The sequence below is a fragment of the Topomyia yanbarensis genome, chromosome 3 (genome assembly GCF_030247195.1).
Source record: "Topomyia yanbarensis strain Yona2022 chromosome 3, ASM3024719v1, whole genome shotgun sequence".
NCBI lineage: Eukaryota > Metazoa > Arthropoda > Insecta > Diptera > Culicidae > Topomyia > Topomyia yanbarensis.
Genome location: NC_080672.1, coordinates 288,531,592 through 288,556,937, shown reverse-complemented (window position 1 = coordinate 288,556,937; position 25,346 = coordinate 288,531,592). Strand labels below are relative to the sequence as shown.

Below are 25,346 nucleotides of genomic sequence, written 5' to 3'. Positions count from 1 at the left end.
TCTCATCCCACTGATGGGTGGATCGGTTTTATGTATACATGTGTGTATATATGTGTATGTGTTTATGTGTGTATATGTACATATAAATGTTCAAAAAATGGTTGCATTATACACGGGATTGTTTTGTAGTGTACACATATAATCTATTAATGTGAAAAACTGATACTTCTGGATAGAAGTCAGATCTTCCTCCAATTACAGCTCCTTGGAGATCTCCAATGGAACAACTTACACAAGTCCAACAGGCAGTGACACCAGACTAGAAGAAACGGAAGCGCTGAGGAAAACACGGAGTCTATCGGTTCTTTTTCATTATTTCCCCTTTTCTTCCTTAAATAAGCAGGAATTCAAGAAATGTGGATGAGAGTCAAAGGAGACATAAATGGGAGATAGGAATGCAGGTAGAAAACTGCAGAAATGATAAGTTTTCTAGCACACATGTATTATGTTATATATGCAAATTGAACCAATAAACTAAATACGCGTCGATTGCCTGCTTAAATGGAATCGAAAGTTTTACTGTAATGTTACAATCCAATTGATACAAACATTACAGTAAGGCGGGGCTAGTTGATGGAACGATGACCTCGGAACATGTCTGGCACTGTACACGAAATGGGTCATCGGAAAGTCAATTGAGCTAACACCTTCCTAAATCCGTGAACCAAGTTATTTGCATGAATGTTTAAATACATGCAAACATCTTTTTTCTGTAAATCACTACCAGCTAGTGGGAGATAGGAAGGTTAACACACACACACACACACACAGGTTCGGTAATGTTGGTACAATTTTGTCGAACAATCAATTAGTATTTTACTGGATAATGTTTATGTACCGAATAAACAGAATTGTTGATAAATTCAGTAAAAAATGTTGCGGGTTTCAGAAATTATTCGAAAAATTACTGAAAATCGCTAAAAAATGAAAACTTTACCGCAATTATTTAAACAATTTTCTGACAGCTCCGTAAAAATATCCTTTTACCGTCGTCGAAAGAAATTACTGAACAACTTTTAGTTTACTTATGGGGTTTTCGATTGATTGACACCGGTGTAGTGGAGTGCACTGAAACTGCACCATTTTTGACCTTCCTGCTCGTATTGGGGGGAGTAGGGTAGTAGACGACGAGGTAAAGTGCACACGCACTGCAAAACATCAAGTTTGCCGTTTGAGAAGGAATCCCTTATTTGCAGTTTATCATTCTGCCCCACATGTAGGGGAACATGGGGCGACTTGACCTGGTTTTCAGCTAAACCTACATAAATCTCTAAAAAAGTTTTCAATCCTTCCAAAGTCATTGAGATATAATGTAAAAAGGTATTATTCGTGTTCATAATTTTTTGCGGAATTTTTAATTTACTTTTTCAAAAGTTATAAAAGTTTGAGATTGTTTTCTTTTGTCAAGTCTCCCCAATGCGGGGAGACCTGACCAATACCTCGGGAGACTTGACCAAGAGAATTTTGAAAAATCAGAACAAAAAATAATGACATAAATAATACTGTAATCCTTTTTTTCCATATTGTCGAGGCCATTAGGTAGCAGCAAAAAATATAAAAAGGGTTGCATTTCATAAATTTCGACTGCGTTTAATGCATTTCCTTTTAAGGATTAACTGGATTACATTGCATATTAACACGTCACGAAATCAGCCATATTACTACTAAATTTGTTCACTAGTACAACAAGATATAGACTGATGTTTGATGTGGGATTTTTTTGTGAGGTGAATAACACTAACAGGAGGTACGACAGCATAGTAAATATCAGATAAATTTTATCTTTCATTTCGGCCTATTGCCACTTGGTCACGTCTTCCCATAAAATCTTGGTCAAGCCTCCCCATCATTAGTTATTGCGTTCAATCTCGTGCAAATTTTAGTAATAACTATTTAAATATCCCGAAATATGTAAAATCATTTCACTAGTTCATAAAGTATATATAATGTATGAGTATTTTAGAAGTAATTATTAGGCGAGTAGATATGTCCATACAAAGTTTGATAAAAAATTACATCATTTAACGTGAATTTATTAAATACGGAATCTTTTCTATAAGGAAAGAATTTTTCATTCCAAACTTTTAAAATTACCTTAACGGACCGAAACTAGCATAAAATATTTTTGAAAAAAATTTAAGAACCTAATAGAACATGTCATATCCAATAATCGAATTCTGCGCTTGGTCAAATCTCCCCATGTTCCCCTAATTGAAATTTTTTTGACCACGAAAGTATGATTTCCGTGCTACAGATGGCTGCATTTTAAAAATGTTTATAGCACGTTAAAGTCAAAACTTTGAACCTAAAAATGCATAATTTCTAGAAAACCTCGATATATGCAGATTAAGATGAATTCGTTTTACAAAGTCTCGTAGGAAAACATTGAATATCCACTTTACCGCAAATCATGTCTTTACTGCCCCTACATGCAGAATATTGATATAGGACTTAGCGCCCTGATCACCAATTTTCATTTCATTATGTATATGCTTTATGATGTCCTGAGAGAAAACAAAAACACATCGACATAGAGAGAGAATAATGCAGGCAAATATAAAGCTAGGTACATCGAGATAGGGAGATATCGAGATAGAGAAAATATCGACATAGAGGAGTTTTTATACGAGCGATCTGAAGGGACCCACGAAATAATCGAGATAGAGAAAAATATCGACATAGAGAGAGTTAACTATAGAAGATTGAATCAAGTGTTTCTGGGAGCAACATTTTGCTCCGTGTGGATTTCCACTGAGTTTAGGGTATGCACATGCTATGCTGTTAGTAGCTCTTTAAGTATTGCACAGTTTGCCAATGATGCAAATTTGTTTTACTACCTCATTAAGAAAAAAATATGTAAGTATGAGTTCACGTGGACTACTTCTATACCCCAACCCCCCCTCTCCATGGACAAGCGTAGACTTTTTCGTATCCCCTACCCTCCCCCAAACTGTCCACGTGGTATATGGATGGCCCCTAAGATATATTCGTCGCCATCCGACCTTACATCTTACACCCGAAGACAAAGACCACGAGCTGGTCAACCACAGAAGAATTTTGAACATTTTACAAAGTAATAACTGAGATTCTGTGCTAAGCTGCTGAGAATTCCACCACTGAAAACTTCTGCCCTATAAAGAGCTAACTCATTGATCGTCATGTCACTAAGGTAATTAATCGACAAACTGACTAATCCCCCTGGCAGACAGCAGAGCTGCGTCGACTAAAAACGGCGAAAAGAGCAGCATTCCGAACGTCTAGTAAATGCCGCATTTTAAAAAACTAAACAGTTTTTGTTTTGCAAACTATCAACGAAAAATGCAACGTAGGGTTAAGTTGGATCCCAAATCATTTTGGAGTTTCGTCAATGTGCAGCAGAAATACACCGGTCTGCCTTCTGCGATATTTTTGGAACGATGAAGTGGGAATAATTCACAAATTGTCTGCAAATCGGTCGCTTCTAAGTTAACAAGTGTTTGCCGATGGACTCTTTCCTCACGGCTGATAGACATCGCCGCCAGCTGTAAGAGAGGAATTCCACGAAGATCCGTCCGAAAATCTTTAAAATCGTGACCATCTTAGATTCCAATGAAACTTTACACGTTTCACCGTCATGCAAGACTAAATATTTTCCACAGGTAATAAGATTATTTTGACTCCAGAGCAACTTTTCAAAAGGGCGTAAACGTTTCTACGTGTATGAATTTCCAAATTTTTTTGTTCGATTACTGTATTTTATACAGCAAAACTATCTGAGAACGAGTTACAGGGAATGAATACTTCTGTCTGAAAAAAATATACACTGAAAAAACCAAAAAACCTAAAGAGAAAAGAAAAATTTTGTCGTTCGATTGAAACACAAAGTGTGTTTTAGTTTTAAGGGATTTGCGTCAAGCCGGCGTAATCTATTCCGACAATAAGTTAGTGTTGGTTTCTGACGAGGTTTTTGGTAACAAAATATAAAAAATTTTAAAAAATGGGTTTTTTCGCAATTTAAATTTTTATCATAAATTCTTGTTTTTTTTTTGAAAAATGACACAACATTTGTTTCAGTGTATATTTTTTCGGACAGAACAAAGAGAATAGGGAAAGAGACGAAGAGTGAAAATCAGTCAAAACGGCAACACGCCCTTTATGATGATTTCAACACTAGAATTTTGGCAACCGCTTTTATAGGCAGCACTTTAAATGACTCCTATTATATTTTGAAAACAAACCGTATGTCGATCGATGGATTTGTTTATCAAACGATGTGCATTTCGAAACAAAGAGATGAAATAATTCTAAAGCTTATTTTTACTCATACATATACTCTAGAATGCACCTTACAATCACGATTGAACTAAATTCTGATGAAAATTCAAATTTCTTTTTTGATAGAAGTACAATACTTATCTCCTCCAACTCAGGCATGAGTAATGTTTATTTACATTGCACGATTGGTCTGCTCAATAAGGTATTTTTGGCTTCACACTATTCGTCTCTTTCCCTATTCTCTTTGGGACAGAAGTATTCATTCCCTGTAACTTGTTCTCAGATAGTTTTGCTGTATAAAATACAGTAATCGAACAAAAAAAAATTGAAATTCATGCACGTAGAAACGTTTACGCCCTTCTGAAAAATTACTCTTGTATCAAAATATTCCAATTGCCAGAGAATATCATGGAGATTCATACAGCGAACACACCTGCAAAGTTTCGTTCGAATCGACGATGGTCATATTTTGCGGTCGGCCGGTTTCTCATGGAATCCCTCAAGAGCCTTATTCATCTCTGATATTCTATTAGAACGCATCGATTCTGCAGCATTGTACGTTCGCTTCGTGCAATAATCGAAGACTATTGAAAACCTGCAGTGAATGAATGGGCAGTTGGCTCGTGTGGCGTTGTCGGTAGAATATTGAAAATGAATGCAGCTGAATATGTTCAATTTTCATTCAGTGAATATGAATATTTGTAACTCTGATTACAGTGCTTCGCTGCCGGTTACTGCGCAGAGTATTCACTGTAGGCCACAGTCTGGTCGTTGCGATGCTCGGCAAAATCTTCCTACGATTTGTGTTCTGCCAACTTGATTTGTTTCCGTAACGCTGCTCTTGATTCCTAGAATCTTTCAGATTCAGTAGGCACCACGGTGAGCTAGTGCATTTTCTCCATGTAAATTGACGAAATATCCCGTACAAACTTCAGGCACGTTGGTCTGGTAGCTGTACTTGTTCGATTTACTTCACATTTTACTGGTGGAATTGACCTTTCAAAAAATCATTATTTTTCTTGGTAGTTTGATGCTTAAATCGGGTGGAACTTTTGGAGAGTGACGTTAAATCTATGATAAACATTGAAGTCCTAAGATCAGTGTAGCAATCTTGCCCCAAAATTCCCTATAATATTCATTTCCATTGGTTTCAGTCTGTACCGGGCGACTACACAAACTGAAGCGGAAGAAAAATTCGAAGCCTTCCACCAAAGATTACCCGAGTTAGTAAAGATGGTTCGCGAGGTAAGTGATCTTCTATCGATGAGTCTGATTTTAGAGCTGTCCCTTGAAAGTTCCGCATACTTACTTTTCAGATGTACAACATAAATGGTCTGCAGAAACTATGCGATACACTGATAGAGCATCCTTCCTGGTCGTTGGCCCACATAATTGCGTTCTTCAATCTCGTTGATTACGTAGCCAATCCAAAGATTGTAGAATCGTTGGACGATCCTGACCATGCCGATCTTCTGACACCCTTACAGGTTATTACTTTACTGTTTCCATATCATAGCAATGTATTATCAACACATTCTACCCTCAGATTGCTACTAAAGCTAACAACATTGAAATGGTCAAAGCACTTCTACCAGTTAGTAGAATAGAGAACCTGGATAACAACAGCAATTCGGTTTTCCACTACGCTGCGAGTACTACCAAAGAAATGATCAACGTAAGTGATCCGACTTTTGTTATCCAAATAAATAAAGCGTCTAATAGATTCACTTTAGCTTCTGTCGGCAAAAAGTACAGCCAATCTGAACCATTGTAACGCAGATGGCTACACGCCGTTACATTTGGCATGTTTGGCGGACAAACCAGACTGCGTGAAGGCGTTACTGTTAGCTGGAGCTGATACGAATAAAATGGCCAAGTGCGCCAGCAATGCCTACAACCAAACCGCCACTACGAGTAAGTATGGATGTAAATTCAACACTCAAAACTTCTGAAATTTTGGCATATGATCAGAAAATCTGGTTCATTTATTTATTTTTTCGATCTTAAGATTATTTAAAAAAAAATGCAATATCTTACTATCTAAATTGATGAAAAAATTATGTTACACATTATGATTGAAAAGAAATAACGCTAACTTTTCTTCTTTCCTTTTTTATTGTTTCTCTATAATTTTATAAATCAACTAAATATCCAAAACATATATCTGGTAACCACAATAGAACCTTACTTCCCAGGCAATGTGGCGGACTTTCTGGTAAGCAACCCGAATAAGCTATTCACGCAGGATATGAAGCACGGTGGTACACCGCTGCACTGGAGCTCGAGCCGGGAGGTTCTGAATTCACTAATTGAACGGGGTTGTGACGTCAATCTCATCAACTTTAACGGTCAGACTCCGCTACATGTAATGGTAAATTTCAATTGCGCTATTTTTGGATTCCTTTTGTTGCTATAACCACAGAACAATTCCAGTGTTCCGACCACAGAACAATTCCAATGTATTCTTGTGTCCCTGAATATTAATTTCACTTGATCGTCTTACGAACATTTTCCTCGCTTGCGTAGCCAGCAGATGGGAAGTCTTCCCCAAAGCTTACGACCTGTTCCAGCCATTCGGCTGAAAATCAATTTAGGTCTTGCTTCCGGCATTCGGCACTTCATGCTCAATCCTTTGCAGTTTGCCACGTTTGATCAACCCGCCGATGTCAGCGCATTTGTATGCTTGGTATATCAGTGAGTTGCAGTTCAAGTGTAGTGTTGAAGTAGATTGCAGGTTTTATGAAAGCAGAATAAACGGATAACGCTTTCTAACTTTAATAAAAATGGAAAGTTACATTTTCTTTTTATACTGTTTTGGTTAAGACAGTGTTTGAAGCTCAAGCTCAAGTAATATCTTAAAATGTCTCGTGTTCAATAGTAATTTTTAAATAACTGGTTTCTTCATTAACTCTGGCAAGCATCGACGAAAACAACACATTATCTTTTCCAATGCTACATTACATTTTTAATATGTCTCCTACTACGCGCTCCTTTTCAAAAATTGCCTCGCACCTAGGACTAGATATACAGAAGATAGATTCGAACCAAACAACCGTTACTTTCATTAAACCGCGACCGACCATTTGCCTCTGCTGCTGAGCATCTAACTTGGTGCTTTCTACCTAATATTGGCATATTACACATTAATCTCGCATAAATAAAAAAAAATCTGGGAATATACCAGGTTGTTGTACTGCCCATGATCGCATATCAGTCCCATAAAGATAGGAAATCCCATAGAAAACGGGACAACTATGCGATCATGGGTAGTGTATCTCTTTTCAACTAAATAAAGAAAAAGTTAGTGATATTATATGAGAACTACTATAACTAATTAAGACTCAAACTACTTTTCTTTATTCACCATAAAAACTAATAATTACAAGTATGTTCCACATATCTTGTAATAACTCCTGTTTCAAACCACATTCAACAGGTAACCCGCGATCGACTGGAGTGCGTGGTAGCCCTGTTGGCTCACGAAGCAGAGATCGATGTGGTGGATCACAATGGAAACACTCCGCTACACATCGCCGTCGAGAAGAAACTCATTCCAATTGTTCAGTGTTTGGTGGTGTTTGGAGCCGACGTGAATAAACCGAATAAGGAGTGTAAAACTCCCCGCCATATGGTGGGTAAAGATGATTCCGGCTCCAAAGAAGCGATGATTCTGTACATTTTGCATTCGATCGGAGCGAAACGGTGCCCGGACACGGGGGGAAGCAAATGCCCGCCGGGATGTATGAACAAAGGAACCTACAATGGAATCCCACCGGCACAACCGGAAACAACAGAACAGCGCGAGCACATTCAACAAATGCTTGCCAGTGCGACACGACCCGGCCGAAATAGCATACCGAGCCTTATCTCCAATACAATCAAGACAGTGCGCGAAGAAAGAGAAGCAAGAGAGGAACTGAAAACCGTTGATGTCACGCAAGAACGAAAAGGAGCCAGCATGATGGATGCGCTGTTGTCTATGTTTACCAATAAAGTTCAAGCAGCTTCCAAACCGACGTCTCCAAGCTCATCTAAATCCTCGCCTACAGAGAAACATTCCGTAGATATAGGCGATGAACCGATGATTATCGAAGATGTTCCCAATAGTTCGTCCGCTATTCCAGCATATAATTCTGAAGAGCATCATGGCCGCGGGCGTATTCTTTGTCTAGATGGAGGTGGAATCCGTGGTCTGGTTCTAGCTCAAATGTTGCTGGAAATTGAAAAACTCGCACAAACACCAATCTCGCATCTGTTCGATTGGATTGCCGGAACAAGCACCGGAGGGATACTGGCGCTCGGCCTCGGTTGCGGAAAAACAATGAAGCAGTGCATGTGTTTATACTTACGTATGAAAGACCAAGCCTTTGTTGGTTCACGACCCTATCCCAGCGATCTACTGGAATCCGTGCTAAAAGAGCAGCTCGGTGAATTTACCGTTATGTCTGACATCAAACATCCTAAACTGATGGTAACAGGGGTGATGGCCGACCGGAAGCCAGTTGATCTGCACCTTTTCCGTAATTATAAATGCGCTAGTGATATTCTAGGAATAGCAACTCCTTCCAATTGCCGAAGACAGCCACCGCCGCCACCGGAAGACCAACTGGTGTGGAGAGCAGCCCGGGCAACTGGTGCAGCACCATCATATTTCCGGGCGTTTGGCCGCTTCCTGGACGGGGGACTAATAGCAAATAATCCAACACTAGATGCGTTGACTGAAATACACGAGTACAATATGGCGCTAAGGAGTATTGGACGGGAAGCGGAAGCGGTACCGGTTAGTTCTGTTTGCTTTGATGATGTAGCGATATTAACGATTACGGAACGTTTTACCATTATCATTTTCATTTCAGGTTTCAATTGTAGTTTCACTTGGCACTGGCCTGATTCCTGTTACTGAGTTGAAGGAAATTGATGTTTTCAGACCGGACAGTATATGGGACACGGCTAAGCTGGCCTATGGTATCTCTGCTATTGGTAAGTAAAATTAATTACTATTTCAGCTTGCTTCTTTTATACAGAGGCGAATTCTCTTCCTCGGTTATTGCATGCCCCAGTCTGATGTTTGCTGTTGGTTTGTTGCTGTTTGTATTTTTTTTTCTAATGTTTGACGGCGAGGCTGGCACTGCAGGGGTTCAGTCTTGCTCGTGTGACCGACAGTAGGGCCTCGGATTGATGATGCGATGACATCCAGTGGAAGGAACTAAAAGTTCAGTATCTATGACAAAAACAATCAAAACCAATGGGCCATTTTATTGTCACTCTTGTTCGTTGCATGAACAAATCTCAACAAAGCAACTCCAACAATAGTTTTAAAATTTTAAGAATTTCCCAATCTACGTGGACCACATCGTCAACCAAAAAGTGGCCTTTACAAGTTATACGGTCTTGATTCGCTGGCTGACTAACATTTATCAGTCGATCCAACTAACGAGTTAAATTCTTTCGAATAGCAAATCATGACCGCGTGGGGGTGAGGGGGTTTCTCTGCGGAGTGTGAGAACCATTTGGGGATCGGAATTCGTATTTTTGATGCCGGATGTCTTTGGTGTAGTGTTGTTTCGGAGGGGATGTTCTTTATTTGGTCCGACTTTTTGGGGCTTGGATGCCTTTTGAGTCAGGATGGGAGGTGCAGTTGTTGATTTGCTCGCCTTGTCTGGGTGAATGTGCAATTTTTGGAAGCTGTGATGAACATAAGCATAAAAGATCGCCCGTGGTTGCTACTCCGTTATTGACCAGAACCAATTCAGATTGCAAAATGTTCATTGGAACAACATATCCATATTGATCTCTGCATGCTGATCAATACCGACGCCGGCAACGTCCGAATGTAGATCTTCTGGGAAAGGAAGGAATGTTAGTCCGATACATGTCGCTGCTACAGACCGAAGAATCCTCTGCATCTCCATATGTATCACGAGTTGTTAGTAAGTGTGTCAATAGCGTCATCATGTAATAATTGCTCTGGGCAGCCGGCTGCCGAGAATTTATGAAATTTATCATTTGTCGTATTAATACGATTGGCCAAATAAACAAGTTGACCTCCGAACAGCTATAGCCCGTGTTTGTTAACTCATACGAATCAGATGATTCTCGAAGCCTCTCGAAATTTGCAATTACTAACGGGTTCAAGATATCGCATCAGATGAGTAATCGATTCTTCAGCGAAAGGACGCCCGCCAGCACTTCTAGATTCATCCTATGGGTCGAGTACAACCCAAATACGCAAACAACAATATTGGATTCGCTCCGGTTTGATGAAATGTATGTTCGCAGCGGAAATAGAAACTCTCGTATTCCATCACCGACAAGATCATTGTTTGGTACAGCCTGATCAGGTCTCATTGGCATTTCTGGATACAGTGATTGTTTCCGATTGACAACGGGGCTGCCAAAGATTTTCACATATTCAAAGTATCCTCCGCCAGCTTTGTGGTGAGAACAATAGTATGTACACCCAGGTTTTTTACGCGGTTTTTTTACGAGGTTTTTTTACGCGGATTTTCCAATTAACGCGTTTTTTTACGCGTATTTTCCAATCAACGCGGTTTTTTTACGCGGATTTTCCAATTAACGCGGTTTTTGCAAAAATATTCGAAGTCCGTTTGAATGCAAGACAGACTTTTTCTGAAAAAAATTTCTAAGTCCTTTTAAATGCAAAGAACTTGAAGAATTTTGGCAGTTTTAATTTTGCGCGGATTTCGCAATGAACACGGTTTTTGCAAAAAATATTCCTAAATAAGTCCTTTTGAATGCAAAAGACTTAGAAGATTTTCGGAAAGATGGAAGAGACAGGCCTGGAAGGTATTTTCGGAATGGTCTTGAAAAGTAGGTTCCAGAAATTGATTTTTAACGCCATGAAATCAAAGAAGGCGGCATCCGGTTTAGTGAAATTCGCTATAACTCAATCAATATGGATATTTTCGGAATGGACTTGAAGAGTAGGTGCCAGAAATTGATTTTTGACGCCATTTTGAAATTAAAGATGGCGACTTCCGGTTTAGCGAAATTCGCTATAACCCAATCAATATGGGTATTTTCGGAATGGTCTTGACGAGTAGGTACCAGAAATTGATTTTGACGCCATTTTGAAATCAAAAATGGCGACTTCTGGTTTAGCGAAATTCGCTATAACCCAATTAATATGGGTATTTTCGGAATGGTATTGATGAGTAGGTGCTAGAAATTTATGTTTGACGCCATTTTGAAATCCAAGATGGCGACATCCGGTTCCCTACAACCCATTGAATATGGGTATTGTCGGAATTGTCTTGAAGAGTAGGTACCAGAAATTTATGCTTGGCGCCTTTTTTTGAAATCCAGGGTGGCGACTTCCGGCTTAATTTTTAACCTGCACAAGACTCATCAAAATGCCGAGTCACTTGGGAAGGAGACGAACCAAGAGAATTATTAAGGTAATGAGTACATACTATTGTTCTCACCACAAAGCTGGCGGATGATACTTTGAATATAATGTGTAGGGTTCGCAGTACCGATCCATTTTGGCGAGAACCGGTACTACGGTACTGAAGCCCCCAGTACCGGTACTCTAATATTTTTTTCAAAAGATTCGAGAAACGCTTCAAAGTGAAATTGAATGCTCAAACTGATGTCTAATTGCAACAGATGGTATTTTTCTAATGCGGCACATTCTTTTATTTCGAGATCTAGGCCACTTTGAATTCAATAACTGCTAAGCGGTGCGACCTTAGTCGACTTCAGCAGATGGTAAATGCAAGAAACTCTATTATCAACAGTAAATCGAAATGAGAATGGAAATCCATGTACGTTGGTCGCATTTCTTCTCGGCATTATCGTTTTGCTGTAAATTAGTGCTGACTTTAATGCAAAATAAGGCTCCTAATTTCCTGTTAACTATGGAGTTTTGCTGACTTTTCCGATCACCACAAATTACGAATCGCACCATTCGAAGCAGTTCACCAACCTTCAAATTATAAGCTACTAAATCGCTGTTCGTTCTTTTATAGATAAAATAGAAGCTAGTTGAAATTTTATTTCGACCAAATAGTGGAGGAATTTAAACATATCGTTCACTATAACGGGAGTTAGTAATGTTTAGCTTCAAGAATTATTATGATGATGGCCCCACCTCATTTCCCCACAAAGGCTTAAATTGAATGATTTATGTAGTAGATGGTTCAATATAATTAAAAGCCACATTGCAGACCGATATTTGGAAACGGGTCCACCAATAGTCTACATATATTTCGGGTCTGGGTCAATTGGCATAGTCATTTGGAATTTGGTCATTTGGCATAAGGTCATTTGGAATAACGGTTATTTGGCATAATGGTCATTTGGCATAATCTTGAGAATTGATTACACTGAAGATCATTTGGCATAACGGACATTTGGCATAATTTTAAGAAGTGATCACACTGGAGGTCATTTGCCATTTTTTCAACTAAAGGGGAAACACATAATTTAAAACTGTTCGAGAAGGCAGGTAATTCGGCATAGTTTTGAGCCGTGCTACTGCTGAAAGTCTTTCCGTACAAATATTTTTAGGTTAAGGAAAACACTAATTTAGCATTACGGTCGTTTAGCATAGGTATATGTAGTGATAAAGTTATTGATTACCAGGATGTTTTTGAGTATATCCTTTCTTGTATGTATTATGTATTTTGATTGTATGTTGACAATAATGTTCATCGTTCGAGGGAAAGTTAGTTATGCAGTTGTAAGCAGCTGGCATGTTGATCACATTTTTGAGCATAACGGCAACTATCTAAATATTCAAATGACTTTAAATGAGTTGGTTTACCAATAGCACTAAAATTGAACTTGAACCAAAATTAATTAGATTATTCTTCTTTACCAATTAATAAAACAACATTTACGACTAATGTGGATACGCCACATCACTTCACGTCGCGTGCTGTCCGATATCGCTGTCGCTCTTAAACTAATTTATAGCCCCTATGTTTGAGTAATCCGGGCAAACGAGTGGATCACAGGATTGCTTGCGAGGGGCCGCCGCTTCCGACGGCGGGTCGTATGTATGATTATATGGAAAATCAAAACTCATTGGCGATCATAATAATAATAGCCAAAACATACGTCGGGTGGATCGCAGTTCTACACTATACTTTACTAAAACGTATGTCATAGCAAAAATCCATGATTGCAAGAATGACCAAGCACAAAAACTTCAAAAATGAAATTCAAAAGAACTGCTCATATTGGAAAGAAGGCAAAATCAGTTATAAAATGTAAAAAAATCACTCGAAATGTAATCAATATTATAGGTAATAGATAACAACACATTATTATTATTATTGCTTAGTACAGCTTTAACCTTATGGGTTATTCACCTGATAAACTACACATTCGTATGTTATGTCAAATGACTTTCAGTAAGATCACTTAGCAAAACTATGCCAAATGTACGTTATGCCAAATGTCTGTTATGCCAAATGACCTTGAGTGTGATCAATTCTCAAAATTATGCCAAATGACCATTATGCCAAATGGCCCGCTCCCATATATTTCATAAAAAATTTGTATGGTACCGAAAATACCGGTACTGACTTTTGATCAGTACTGGTTTTACGGTTCCAAAAATGGCTCGGTATTCCCGAGATTTTCGGTATCGGTATTACCGGTACCACAACTCTACTTGCAACTTTTATTTTCGGTCGCTAAAATATAAAGTAATAAATTTAAACCACCCGTTTGTTCTTTTAATTCGTTCTTATATAGGAAACCTCTTAGTTGACCAGGCAACGGCGTCGGATGGTCGGGTGGTAGACCGGGCTCGCGCATGGTGCAGCATGATTGGCGTTCCGTACTATCGATTCAACCCACAGATGTCGGTGGATATCGCAATGGATGAAAAGATTGATGAACCTCTCATCAATATGCTGTGGGAAGTAAAGGCCTATATGTACGCCAACCGAAAAAAGGTAATCGAGATGATCAACTTTCTCAAATAAATGAAAAGAAATCGACCACGTTCACAATTAGGGCGGAAGCCAATGTTCATACAGACAATACAAAATCAAAGCTGAATAAATTTGGATACAAAAAGTTAATAACAAAAACCGAAACATATTTTTACTATACAGGTGTCGATCGAGTAGCGCTTCGACTTCATTTTCTCCTCAGAAAAACATGAAACATAATTCCGGCTAGTATTAGCCTAAAGTACAACGATAGATAATTATCAGCAGAAGAAGAAACACTACGGCTTCATTTTTACAATAATCGAAAGTAGATGATTGCCGTTGAAAATGTATGATGCAACAAAATATCGAAAATTGTCCGTTGTATACTGAAATTGATAAGGTATTTTTTAATCCGAGACAATGACAGAAATACTTCCCTGTAAAACACGAATACAATTGTTTTCAAGGAGGAATTGGTTATTGTTTTTCTGCATGTTTTGTGCATTCACCCGAGACAGGAATACCATATTCTGATTTAACACATGTATCTTACAAATAAAAATTTGACAGTCAAACAGCCGTTCCACAACAAAAAAATGTGTGTGGAATAAAACTATATAGAAGCATAAAAAGACGAAACTACCACCAAAAATGAATATTTATTTAAGGTGAACTTCGATCATCAGACAACTAACACCGTATAACTAAATATACGAATGTATCACACTAGATTTAAGTGTCCCAAAACTCTTGGACATCTAAACTTTTGCAGGGATTACGAAATGATCCAGTGTACCTTTGAGGCAGTTCGCTCATTTTTCCGAACCGCTTAAGTCTATCCCATTCGCTGTAGGTATATTATTCCGTGCAAAAGAGGTTTGCGATAAATGAAATCTAAATTTGAGACCAAGCAGTGACGTTTGAAAATAACGTCAAATTGCTGTAAAAATAGAACACAAAATCGCTAGCAATTGTGAAACATTTTTAGCAAGAATTATATCAAAGACCGAAAATAAATGTCGCAGGGACAGAACATGCTTTATAAATTCCGCTTTGAATATATTAGAATGTCAAAATCAGATTGAGGTCTTTGAACATAAAACAGTAAAAAGTTTTCCCCTGGAAAATCTGAATAACTGAATTCGTATGAAAAGATACATCGTTACAATCACGATTAAAAACCGGCTATAGAGCAATACTTCGTAAAAACAGGATAAATTTCGAGGATTTTCCATCGAGAAGCCCTAGTCCGATTTCTACGATTAAAGTTTATATGTATCCGATTTTTACATTCTAATAAAGCGGCTCTTACGACACATGCCCTGTTCTTGCAACCTTTATTTTTGTTTGCTCATTTATAGTTCCATTTTGATTTTGTAGGTACGATCATTTCTTTCTTCGTAGTCGCCACAACGTTTTGCACAACTGATTATTTTTCATGCTTTTCTAATCTGTGATTCTGATTTGGCCAAATATTCTGGGGTTGGTGAACCTTACACGATTTAGCCCATTTCGCTGCCGTTTTAATTATTTTCACCGATTCTTTCTCCTATAAATTCAGGGCTGACGGTAAGAAGGACCCAACTCAAAAAGCGAGTTTATTGGCTTTTGTTATATGTTCTAATGTGTGAAGTAATAAGTTTATTATTAAGACCAACACCATTGGGGCTTTGGTATGCCTGTTGGTGTATAAGACTAATAAAGAGTAATAAAGAAACGTTTTCATAGTAGCTTGATTTATTTTCAAGCACTTTTTTTCTTTATTTTAAAAAACATATTTACTATATTGCGATAAAAGTAGATTTCAAAAATATTTAATACCATTCCCTACATTCAATGATATTTTGCAAACCGTGGTGTAACATGTTATTGTTTATTTAAGAAATAAGGAAAGGAAACGCATCTCTGGAAAATATACTTATGAGCAGAATCTTTTTCTTATCAAATTTTGCAAGTATCGTTAACCAAAGGAAGAATGAAAACTTCTCTTGAAATCAACTGGAAAAATTGAATAAATAAATGGTTTTACTGTCGTTAAGCTTGGTGTGCATTTACAAGTAAATGGAACAAACTCAGACTATATTGTATTATCATTGGAAAATATTGAAATGGGTTATTAAAACATTGTTGTAAAGACTTTTGAAGAAGGTTGAAAACCATACTTTTTCCGAAAGCCCTTCTATTTATATTGTTAGTTCGCGGGAAAGATAGTCTCAGGAGAGAACAATTGTACGTCCAATACTGTCATACGGATGCCTTGTGTGGTGGCAGAGGGGAGAGGTGGTGACAGTCCAGTCAAAGCTAAACCATCTGCAAAGAATGGCGCTCATGGCGTTGACTGGTGCTCCACGACTCCGACTGCTGCTCTTGAGGCACTTCTAAATATCAAACCATTACACATACACCTCAAACAAGACGCACTATCATGTGCATACAGACTGCAGGTTACTGGGCTTTGGAACAGTAATCATGTTGATCTTGCTACCTGTCATATACGTTTGTGGTCAGAAATGGTTACATGGGGTGAAGATATTCTTGCTCCCAGCGATATTACACTCACTTGTAGTTTTCCTTACAGGACATTCCATGTGAAGATTCCTTCTCGAGAGAAGTGATTGTCTGGCTTTATGGAAAGACAACAACAAACGCAAGTGGTCTGTTACACTGACGGTTCTCTGATGGGTGGACGTGCTGGAACTGGTGTCTACTGTCGTGAAATGAGATTGGAACAATCTCACTCACTAGGTAGATACTGTACTGTATTCCAAGCAGAAATCTTTGCGATTATGTGCGGGGTGCAATCGGCCCTTCAACTGAGTTTGTCCGGCAGAGTTATTAACTTCTGCTCCGATAGTCAGGCTGCAATCAAGGCCCTTAGCTCAGACAAATCCCGGTCCAAGCTAGTGATCGCCTGCCGAACCCAAATCGAAGAACTAAGCCTTGTCAACACTATCTACCTTGTGTGGGTGCCCGGACATTGCGGTAATGAATGGGTTGACGAATTGGCCAGAGCAGGTTCAGCGATTGACTTCGTTGGTCCTGAGCCCGCGCTGTCAATTTCGATAAGTTGGATAAGGGAAAAAATACGGTCCTGGGCTTCGTCCGAGCACCGCAATTATTGGAGAAATCTACAAACGTGTCGCCAAACAAAGGCGTTTCTAGAACAACCATGCCCAGTGGTTTCGAAAAATCTCCTACATTTTTCGAAGCTCCACTGCGGCAAGCTGACCAGGGCTTTAACCGGCCACTGCAAACTCATTTATCACATGGCAACTATTCAGCGCGCTGAGTCTTTTTCATGTGATCTTTGTGAATCCTCATATCATCTGATATGCAACTGTCCAGCGGTAGCGCAATTGCGATTTCGAGTCCGCAGCCGTCCTTATATAGACGAAACCATGTTTGGACAACTGAAACTCAGAGACATACTAAAGTTTCTTATCCAATGTACTAAAGAGCTTTAGGCTTATTCGCAGGCAAGTTGAACTACTTGTGAGTTTAACTTACCTGTTGTTTATTTTTGTTTTGTGCTGTTATTTTTCCCACCCTTCCGATTCGACTTCCCCACACCTCCTTGTCCTTTCCTTCCGCTCAGGAAATGATGAAAACTCACGGCAAGGCACAAATCCCCGACTACATACGGGGAACGTGCCATTTAAGCCAATATATTCTGGTTCCTGATTCCTGATACTATGATTAATAATAAAATCCACTTGTTTTGAAGTCATGCTGCTTCTTTAGTTAATAACTTTTCTCAGCGAATTTTCACAAACTTACAATGTTCCACGAATGTGTTCAGTTGAAGAATACCTTTAGCAATATATAATGTTCTTATTATTTGATTGATGAGGTGATTTTTTAAGAATTTATTTTCAATTTTAACCGATTTTACATATTAATTTCCATATAAACTTTGAAATTTTTGGAGGGTCCGTAGACGCAACCGATCGGTACCAAAATTTGCACAATTATTAAGGGCCATAAAAGGAATCAGTACAGCCTGGTGGAGCTAAAAGGCAAAAATTGAACCAGTCTATTGTTTATGTTATGATTTCATTAGAGAAGTTCAAATTTCAACCAAATACAAATATGTATTTGTTTCAACATTGAAAAACCCGTTCCAACTTGCCCCGGTGTACCTTACATCATATACGCGCGCAAATGATCCCCTCTATATTTTATGATAAATTCCGAGAGGTTGACTGTGACAAAATGTTCTACATTGACGGATCAAATCGCGGTAGGTCCACTGGCTTCGGTTTCTTCAATGATAATGTCACCGCTTCATTTAAGCTCAATGATGCTGGTTCAGTTTACGTCGCAGAACTTGCAGCTATTCAGTATACCTTTAGGGTCATCGACACTTTGCCCACAGATTATTACTTCATCATTTAGGATAGCCTCACTTCTTTCGAGGCTCTTTGAGCGATAAAGTCCAAAAAGCAACTCCTGTATTTTTCTGGGGAAGAATCGGGACCCACACAAAGGTAATCTTACCTTCTCATTGCTCCATCTAGGGTAACGAAAAGGCCAACTCTTTAATAATGTTGGGCGCATTAGAAAGTGACATCTACAAAAGACCAATTGGCTTCAATCAATTTTTCAGTATCTGTCATCAGAGGACACTCAACAGCTGGCAAACTTCGTGGAGAAACGGGGACATCGGATGATGGCTACACTCGACTAACCCGAAAGTATCGACGAAGCCTCGGTTCAAGGGGATGGATGTGGGATCCGAAAACCGTCGACCCAGTTCATGATGTCAAGGCAGCCCGAGGCTATAATTAATGTCGCTGATCTACCGTTTGAATGTTACAAGTTTGGGTACCCTTTTTTGGACACTTTCTGCCTTCTCTCCTCTGCCCCTGATACGATTGCTTCTATCGGCATGAGGGTTAAGCCCCCTTGTAAATAGTTTGCCAAGAATAAGCCGTCGTTACAACAAGCAAACTTGATTGTATTTTCTTAGTTTTATTATATCTTGGATAAGACCTCACTAGTTTATCTAGTCTAGTCTAGTCTACACATACACCGCCAATATATGTAGGGATCCTGGAAAATTGCAGACGAACCTGCAATTTTTCTTGTCAATATTAATATGTGTGACACATATGATATGTGACGCAACCATTAAGGCGGCTAGGCCAACTGTGCAGCGTACAATGAAGAAGATGATTCAAAATTATAAGGCAATTAAATTATTCATTTGAAGAATTTAATCAACGAACCATTTTGAACCTTGAATAAAGAAGAAATGTGGACAACCGTACCAACCATTTCAGTTCAAAGGGATTTTGATAAATCGTTGGGAGTGACTTGGCTAAAAAGGTTAATGTCACTCAATTGGTCCTAACTTCCTGGGATGGGACAGAGGTGTTTAGACCCGTCCGGGCTATAACGCCTAGGTTATAGCGCCAGTGTGTGGCAGCCACTCTTTTCTTCATCGGTTCTGGTAGCTGCCTACTGGTACTGTGATAAGATGCTTCGGCCGAGGAAACTTCCAAAAAAGAGCCAACGGTGCTAACAGATTTGCCGGATCTGAATGGAGCTTATGTGGTTCGGCTTCGTTTGTTGATGGTTCATGATATAGAAGGTACGATGTTTTCGAAATGCTGCTATAGCTGCTGTGAGCGAGGTTTCCTGCGGAATATCACCCGCAGTCTTGAGTTGGCCCCAGAGGTTCAGACATGGAACCACATTGGTGAGCAGGAAGTCCAGTCAATTCCACTTGCCACCCTGCTACTATTATAATATTTACACGTCTCTTGGATAAAACCTCAACTACTGGTCTTAAAAATTATATGTTTCGTTGACACCATAATCCTCACATTCCCTTAATTAAAATCAGTAATTGTTCCCAACCCCACACATAAGATTAGAGATTTTCCCAAAGAAATTTGGCGAGCGAATGACCCTAAGGTTAAAACTTCTATAATCGAAACAAAAAGATTTCCCTTCTTGTAAACTGAACTATATTCATAGTTTCAAAATCGATGTGAAATTTCCCACAGAAACTATTGTTTTCCCTCTTGTATATCGAATTGTATTGTCAAATACTCCCTAAAAAACTATGGTTCCCTCTTCTGTATGGGTCATTCCACGCGAAGTGATCAAAAAAAGATGCAAACTTGAAATCGACCTTCACGGATTTGAACAAAATTTGGAGGAATTGTTCATCTAGGGCCAATATATAAAAACCCAAATTTTTGTGTCATTTGAACCACCCCTCGGGTCATGGGAGCACCCCCCCCCCCCTTTTTGGCAAATTGCCAAAACCCTTGATTTTCTTTTGATCATATCTCCGGTTCCATTTACTCTAGAATCAAACCACAAGATGGCTTTTGAAGAAAATTGTTCAAGAAGTCTAGAAAAAATATTATTTTTTGCCAACAGTGCTGCCAACTATACATTTTTTTCAGTTAAATAATAAAAGTTAATTTTTCTCTCAATATATATATTTTAATTTTGAAAATTTTAATGTCATCGCGTTCCTCAGACATTTTTACATAAAAAACACTTATCGTCCCAATATAATTTGAGCGCATCCTGAGATATACCGTTTTGAAGGGAAAAACTCCGATTTTCTCATATAAAAATCCATTTTTATTGGCTAGAATTGAGAAAATCTTCAAACGGTCATAAAAATCGACCCTGATCTGCTAGAAGCAAACCAAATTCGTAGTTTTTCATCATTTCTTGTCTACTTCACGAAAAATTATGTTTGAACTCAGAATACTCAAGTTGGTTTTTTAGTGTTGTGCGCTTGCGATTTTATATGGGAAATTGCGGTTTTTTCTCTTCAAAACGGTGTATCTCAGGATGCGCTCATAATATATTGAGATGTGGTAAGTGTTTTTTATGTAAAAATGTCTGAGGAACGCGATGGCATTAAAATTTTCAAGATTAAAATATATGTATTGAGAGAAATTAAAGTTAATTAACTTTTAATATTTAACTGAAAAAATCGCATAGTTGGCATCACTGCCAGCAAAAAAATAATATTTTTTCTAGATTCCTTGAACATCTTTCTTCAAAAGCCATCTTGTGGTTTGATTCTAGAGTAAATAGAACCGGATATATGATCAAAAGAAAATCAAGGGTTTTGGCAATTTGCCAAAACGGGGGGTGCTCCCATGACCCGAGGGGTGGTTCAATTGTCACAAGAATTTTTTATATATTGGCCCTAGATGAACAATTCCTCCAAATTTTGTTCAAATCCGTGGAGGTCGATTACACGTGCCTTGATCACTTCGCATGGAATGACCCGTATACCAATTTGCATGCGTTTTACGGTTCAACTGACGCCTTAATAAGCGGCCATCTTGGAAAAGAAAAAAGCAGTTTTTTCTCACACCGTTTGGAAAATCTTCAATTTCAAGATTTTTCCAGCGGTGTGAAAAAAAACTGCTTTTTTGTTTTCCAAGATGGCCGCTTTTCCTAGCTTAAGATGGCCGTAAAATTGTTCCTCTTAGATCTAATATAAGAAATTATTTCAACATTGTAATCTCCTAGGGGCCCTCTAGTACTACTTGTACTATTTCGTACCTCCTGAACCATGGAAAACTTCTCAATTAGTTTCTTGTACAACCCTATATGACTGTCCCTTATATACCTTCCGTATATCATTTGTCATCCGTAGACATATACATTACACAATTTCTCTACCGGTAGGCATTTACATAACATACTCTATTTCGAGAAATCAATGCTAGTTTAAATACCATTTTTGATTTACAGTAATCTTACATTATGAAGTATAATCCAAGCTATCAGTAATTGTAACACATCGTAAGAGCGAGTAATAATTACAATGAATCAGTCTTCCACAACACACAAAATGTTAATTCCGCTCTTTCCCAAGTTGATTCCTTCCACCGCGCCTTCGTGGTTATTTTTCATATAAATTAGGAACTGAATAATGACGTAGAAAAGATTGTTGCGATCCTGTGAAAAGTAAAAAAATACATAAGATGTCGTTTGGAATAATTTAAGTTATGCTCGAATCATCATAAATAAACCTCCCTACCGTCGATTTCTTTGATATTGCATCGTTCTTTCATCACAGTAAAATTCTTCAGATATCAAACCTAAACCACCCACTTTCTGAATACTCACGTAAGCACTGTTGTGGATCTTGTCGTCCGATATAAAATTGAACCGAGGTTTCATCGGATTCGAGCAAAGGATAGCGCACTTTGCTTTGTTTTTTGTCTTCACTTCCGCTAACGTTTCTTTCGAGCTCTTTTTGTCAGCAATCATGACATACCGATGATAAAACGGGCGACCACCTGGCTGGGGCAGTGGCCTTAACTGGCTATCCATGTAGGTACAGAACAGATGAAAAATTACCTATAATGGAATAAGATGTAGCCGATATACCTTCGATAAGGTATAATCCTACAAAATGAGTACACTTACAGCCGAATCAGTAGGCAAATGTTCATCCCAGCTCAGCCCCTTGTAGGCGGAACCAGAGTTCCAACGATAGTCAGCGATGCAACTTCCCTTCGACAAATCCTTTATTCGCTGGACCAGATACTCCTGGTTGGTAGACATTTCTAGAAACGGAATCATCAGCGGCAATTTCGGGATATACAGTGTTACTAGTTGCTGATTTTCAGCGGTTTTCTTTAATCTTTCCAAGCCAACGCTGCCCAGCTGTATGTCGGTGAAGCCACGAGTTCGAAACGAGTGATCAATGCTGTTCATTTCCGATACGATTCGCTGAAGTATTGTTAGAGAAACCCACTAAAATTGATCAAAACCTATAAATCACTACGGCTCGATATGACAACGAATATAATGCCGACCATTCTCAAGTTTGCGACATAGTTCGATAGCTGAACCGAAGAAACTTTTTTCAACACCTCCGAGCTAACTTCCGAATCTATAGTGTTGTACGGTCCACTCTCGTGTTCCTTCGAAGTCTGCTTACTTGGTGGAGCCGATGGTGAAAGCTGGTAGAGCGACGTTTTCAGCAGGTTCGACATATCATCCAATTTGTAACTGTTCCAGAATGAGTTTAAAGTACTGCCAGATGTGTTCATACCCTCAATGTACGAGCTACTATTTCTTTCTTCATTAGAGACTTCTCTAAAAGACAAACCACAATGGTTAACATGTAAATAAAATAATACACAAAGCGTTTGTAATCATACCTCAAATAATTTTGCAAACCTTTTTCGTCCACTATGAAATCATTCTTATTTGCAATTTTTCTCAGCGAGGGAGAAAAGTTTATCGAATTGCTTGTACTCGCGTTGAAAGAACTTTCCAGTGAGTAATTGGGAACCGACATGTTTCGATCTCCCTGACGATGCGGACTACCTCGACTAAAGACCCATCCCGGTGACGCCGTAAGACCACTTTCATTGAATGAATGTAAACTGACCGACGACAGGTTTCCTGAGGTTGCATCGGCGGAACTGACTGGTTTCTTAGGCGCTGGTGTAGTACTTATGAAAGAATTATCATCCACATCAAATTTTAACAGTTTTCGTTGAGTTTCCGTTCCCTTCAGTGGTTCTTTACTGAACATGTAAAAAAAGTAGCGTGCAAAATAGTATATCACGCTGCAAGACAAAATCGCAGCCGCTGCATACTCCAGATAATACCAATGGGAAAAGGAGTAGGGACACTTGTTAGATATATCGAACATGATGATGGAAAGAAGGGCTATGTTAAACGCGCCCCATTTGAGGCATTCCCGGGAACGTTGAATGTTGAGATATAGGTCAAGCGTTCGATCCACTAGTGGACTCCGCTCGGAAGGAGAGTTCGGATTGCTGGAAACAAGCGTGCGTAATATTCAGACAACTGATTACGAAGAGATAAATTACTAAATTACCTGATAGACATTTGAATATTTTCTATCAATTTAGAAATAATTCAGAATAATGAAATACACTTCCTTGGACTAAAATGCCGATCAGTCGGCGCAAAGTGATGTTTATTGTGAAAAGAGCGAAGAGTGTGCCGGTTTGACGTTCAGGACTCAGCAGGAGGTAAGCAAATCGTTGTGGTTGTTTTGTGCGAGACTAAGCAGGGATACCAGGTATATTTTTCAAAGGTTTTCACATTTAGTCAAATAATGTCTTTTGCCATCAACGACCAGAATTCGGAATCGGTGGTTGATTTTTAGTCAGAATTCTGCTCGAAACCGAGCAGATATTCTAAAAAAATGTTTAGAGGGACTTTGTCTTAAGAATATAAAAGATGCAAAAAATGTCTTCACAATATTCCAAATGTCTTCAAAATGAAAACATGTCTTCACATCTGGCATCGCTGCTAGGAAGCACTCAAAAAATCTAAAGTCAGCCGATGAAATCGGGTGCTTCCCTTCAAGGTCGACCGATTAATTGACCGACTATTAACATTTTCATAAGACAAGACGAGCCAACACGCTCATTGAAAATAACTCAAAAATGAGTGACCAGCCACTCAATTCCATAAAAAGTGCACATGGTCAAAAATTGAGTTTTCCTCACTTACTCAGTTTTGAGTTCGGATACAAAATGTCAATTTTGAGTACTTTTTACGCAAAGACAAAATTTGAAATTTAACCGATCTTAATAATACTAACAAACGCATTAATCTGTATATAAAATTCCACTTACCTGTATCTCTAGTTGTTAATACGATGCTTATAAATTTATTCCGAGGTCCTTTCTCCTTTTTCCTGTAAATAGGATCTCGTGTTACTGGATATGCAAAATAAGAAGGTATGTTATTTTAAAAAAGAAACCACACTTGCGAAAACTTACCTTTTAGTTTTCCGAATGTCTCCTCGTTGATTTTTTTCTGTTGAATCAACATTTGAAACTATTTTCAATTTTGTGTGCGGGTTGTTCCACTTCGTGCACCAGTAAGTTTTTTTTCACTCAAATAGTTGATAATTTCATGGTTACTCCAGAGTTCAGTCAATTCTACTCAAATCGATACTCATTTTTTGACAGTTTGCCCCGGTTTTTGAAATTGAGTAGTGGAAACTCAAATTTTGAGTAGTTTTGAATGAGCGTGAGGGCGAACTCGGTTTCGCTCGCGTTTTCTGGCAAATTTTGAACACTATATGATTTTCACGTAGATTTCATCGTAATATACAATGATCTTCAAATTAAAATTTCTTAAAAATCACAAGAATATTCAAGTAAATATAACTGGATGTTCAAGTAACCTTTAAAT

The 25,346-nt window shown here is 38.5% G+C and overlaps 2 protein-coding genes across 4 annotated transcripts in view; one reads left to right on the top strand and one right to left on the bottom strand.

Moving 5' to 3' along the window:
* The window catches only part of LOC131687100 (85/88 kDa calcium-independent phospholipase A2), a 48,395-nt gene extending 32,083 nt beyond the window's left edge, over positions 1–16,312 (top strand). For all 3 annotated transcript variants that reach the window (XM_058971141.1, XM_058971140.1, XM_058971139.1), the window contains 8 exons: positions 5,409–5,499; positions 5,571–5,741; positions 5,801–5,929; positions 5,988–6,168; positions 6,450–6,625; positions 7,691–9,034; positions 9,111–9,234; positions 13,981–16,312. In XM_058971141.1, coding sequence (XP_058827124.1) covers positions 5,409–5,499; positions 5,571–5,741; positions 5,801–5,929; positions 5,988–6,168; positions 6,450–6,625; positions 7,691–9,034; positions 9,111–9,234; positions 13,981–14,213 — 2,449 coding nt within the window. In that variant the 3' untranslated portion in view covers positions 14,214–16,312. The remainder of the gene's footprint in view (positions 1–5,408; positions 5,500–5,570; positions 5,742–5,800; positions 5,930–5,987; positions 6,169–6,449; positions 6,626–7,690; positions 9,035–9,110; positions 9,235–13,980) is intronic.
* A 5,293-nt stretch (positions 16,313–21,605) lies between these two features.
* Positions 21,606–24,157, bottom strand: LOC131691875 (transmembrane protein 209). Its single transcript, XM_058978552.1, has 6 exons — positions 24,013–24,157; positions 23,324–23,950; positions 22,976–23,258; positions 22,584–22,913; positions 22,281–22,514; positions 21,606–22,109 (listed from the first exon to the last, which is right to left on the bottom strand). Exons 1-6 carry the CDS (start codon positions 24,021–24,023, stop codon positions 21,981–21,983), a joined length of 1,614 nt encoding a protein of 537 aa, XP_058834535.1. The 5' UTR covers positions 24,024–24,157; the 3' UTR covers positions 21,606–21,980.
* Positions 24,158–25,346: the final 1,189 nt, after the last annotated feature.

Coding starts and splice junctions, on each gene's coding strand:
- LOC131691875 (XM_058978552.1), bottom strand. Junction 22,914..22,975: donor ATGTCGCAAACTTGAGAATG/GTCGGCATTATA, acceptor GATCAATTTTAG/TGGGTTTCTCTAACAATACT. Junction 22,515..22,583: donor ATTTGCCTACTGATTCGGCT/GTAAGTGTACTC, acceptor ATTCCATTATAG/GTAATTTTTCATCTGTTCTG.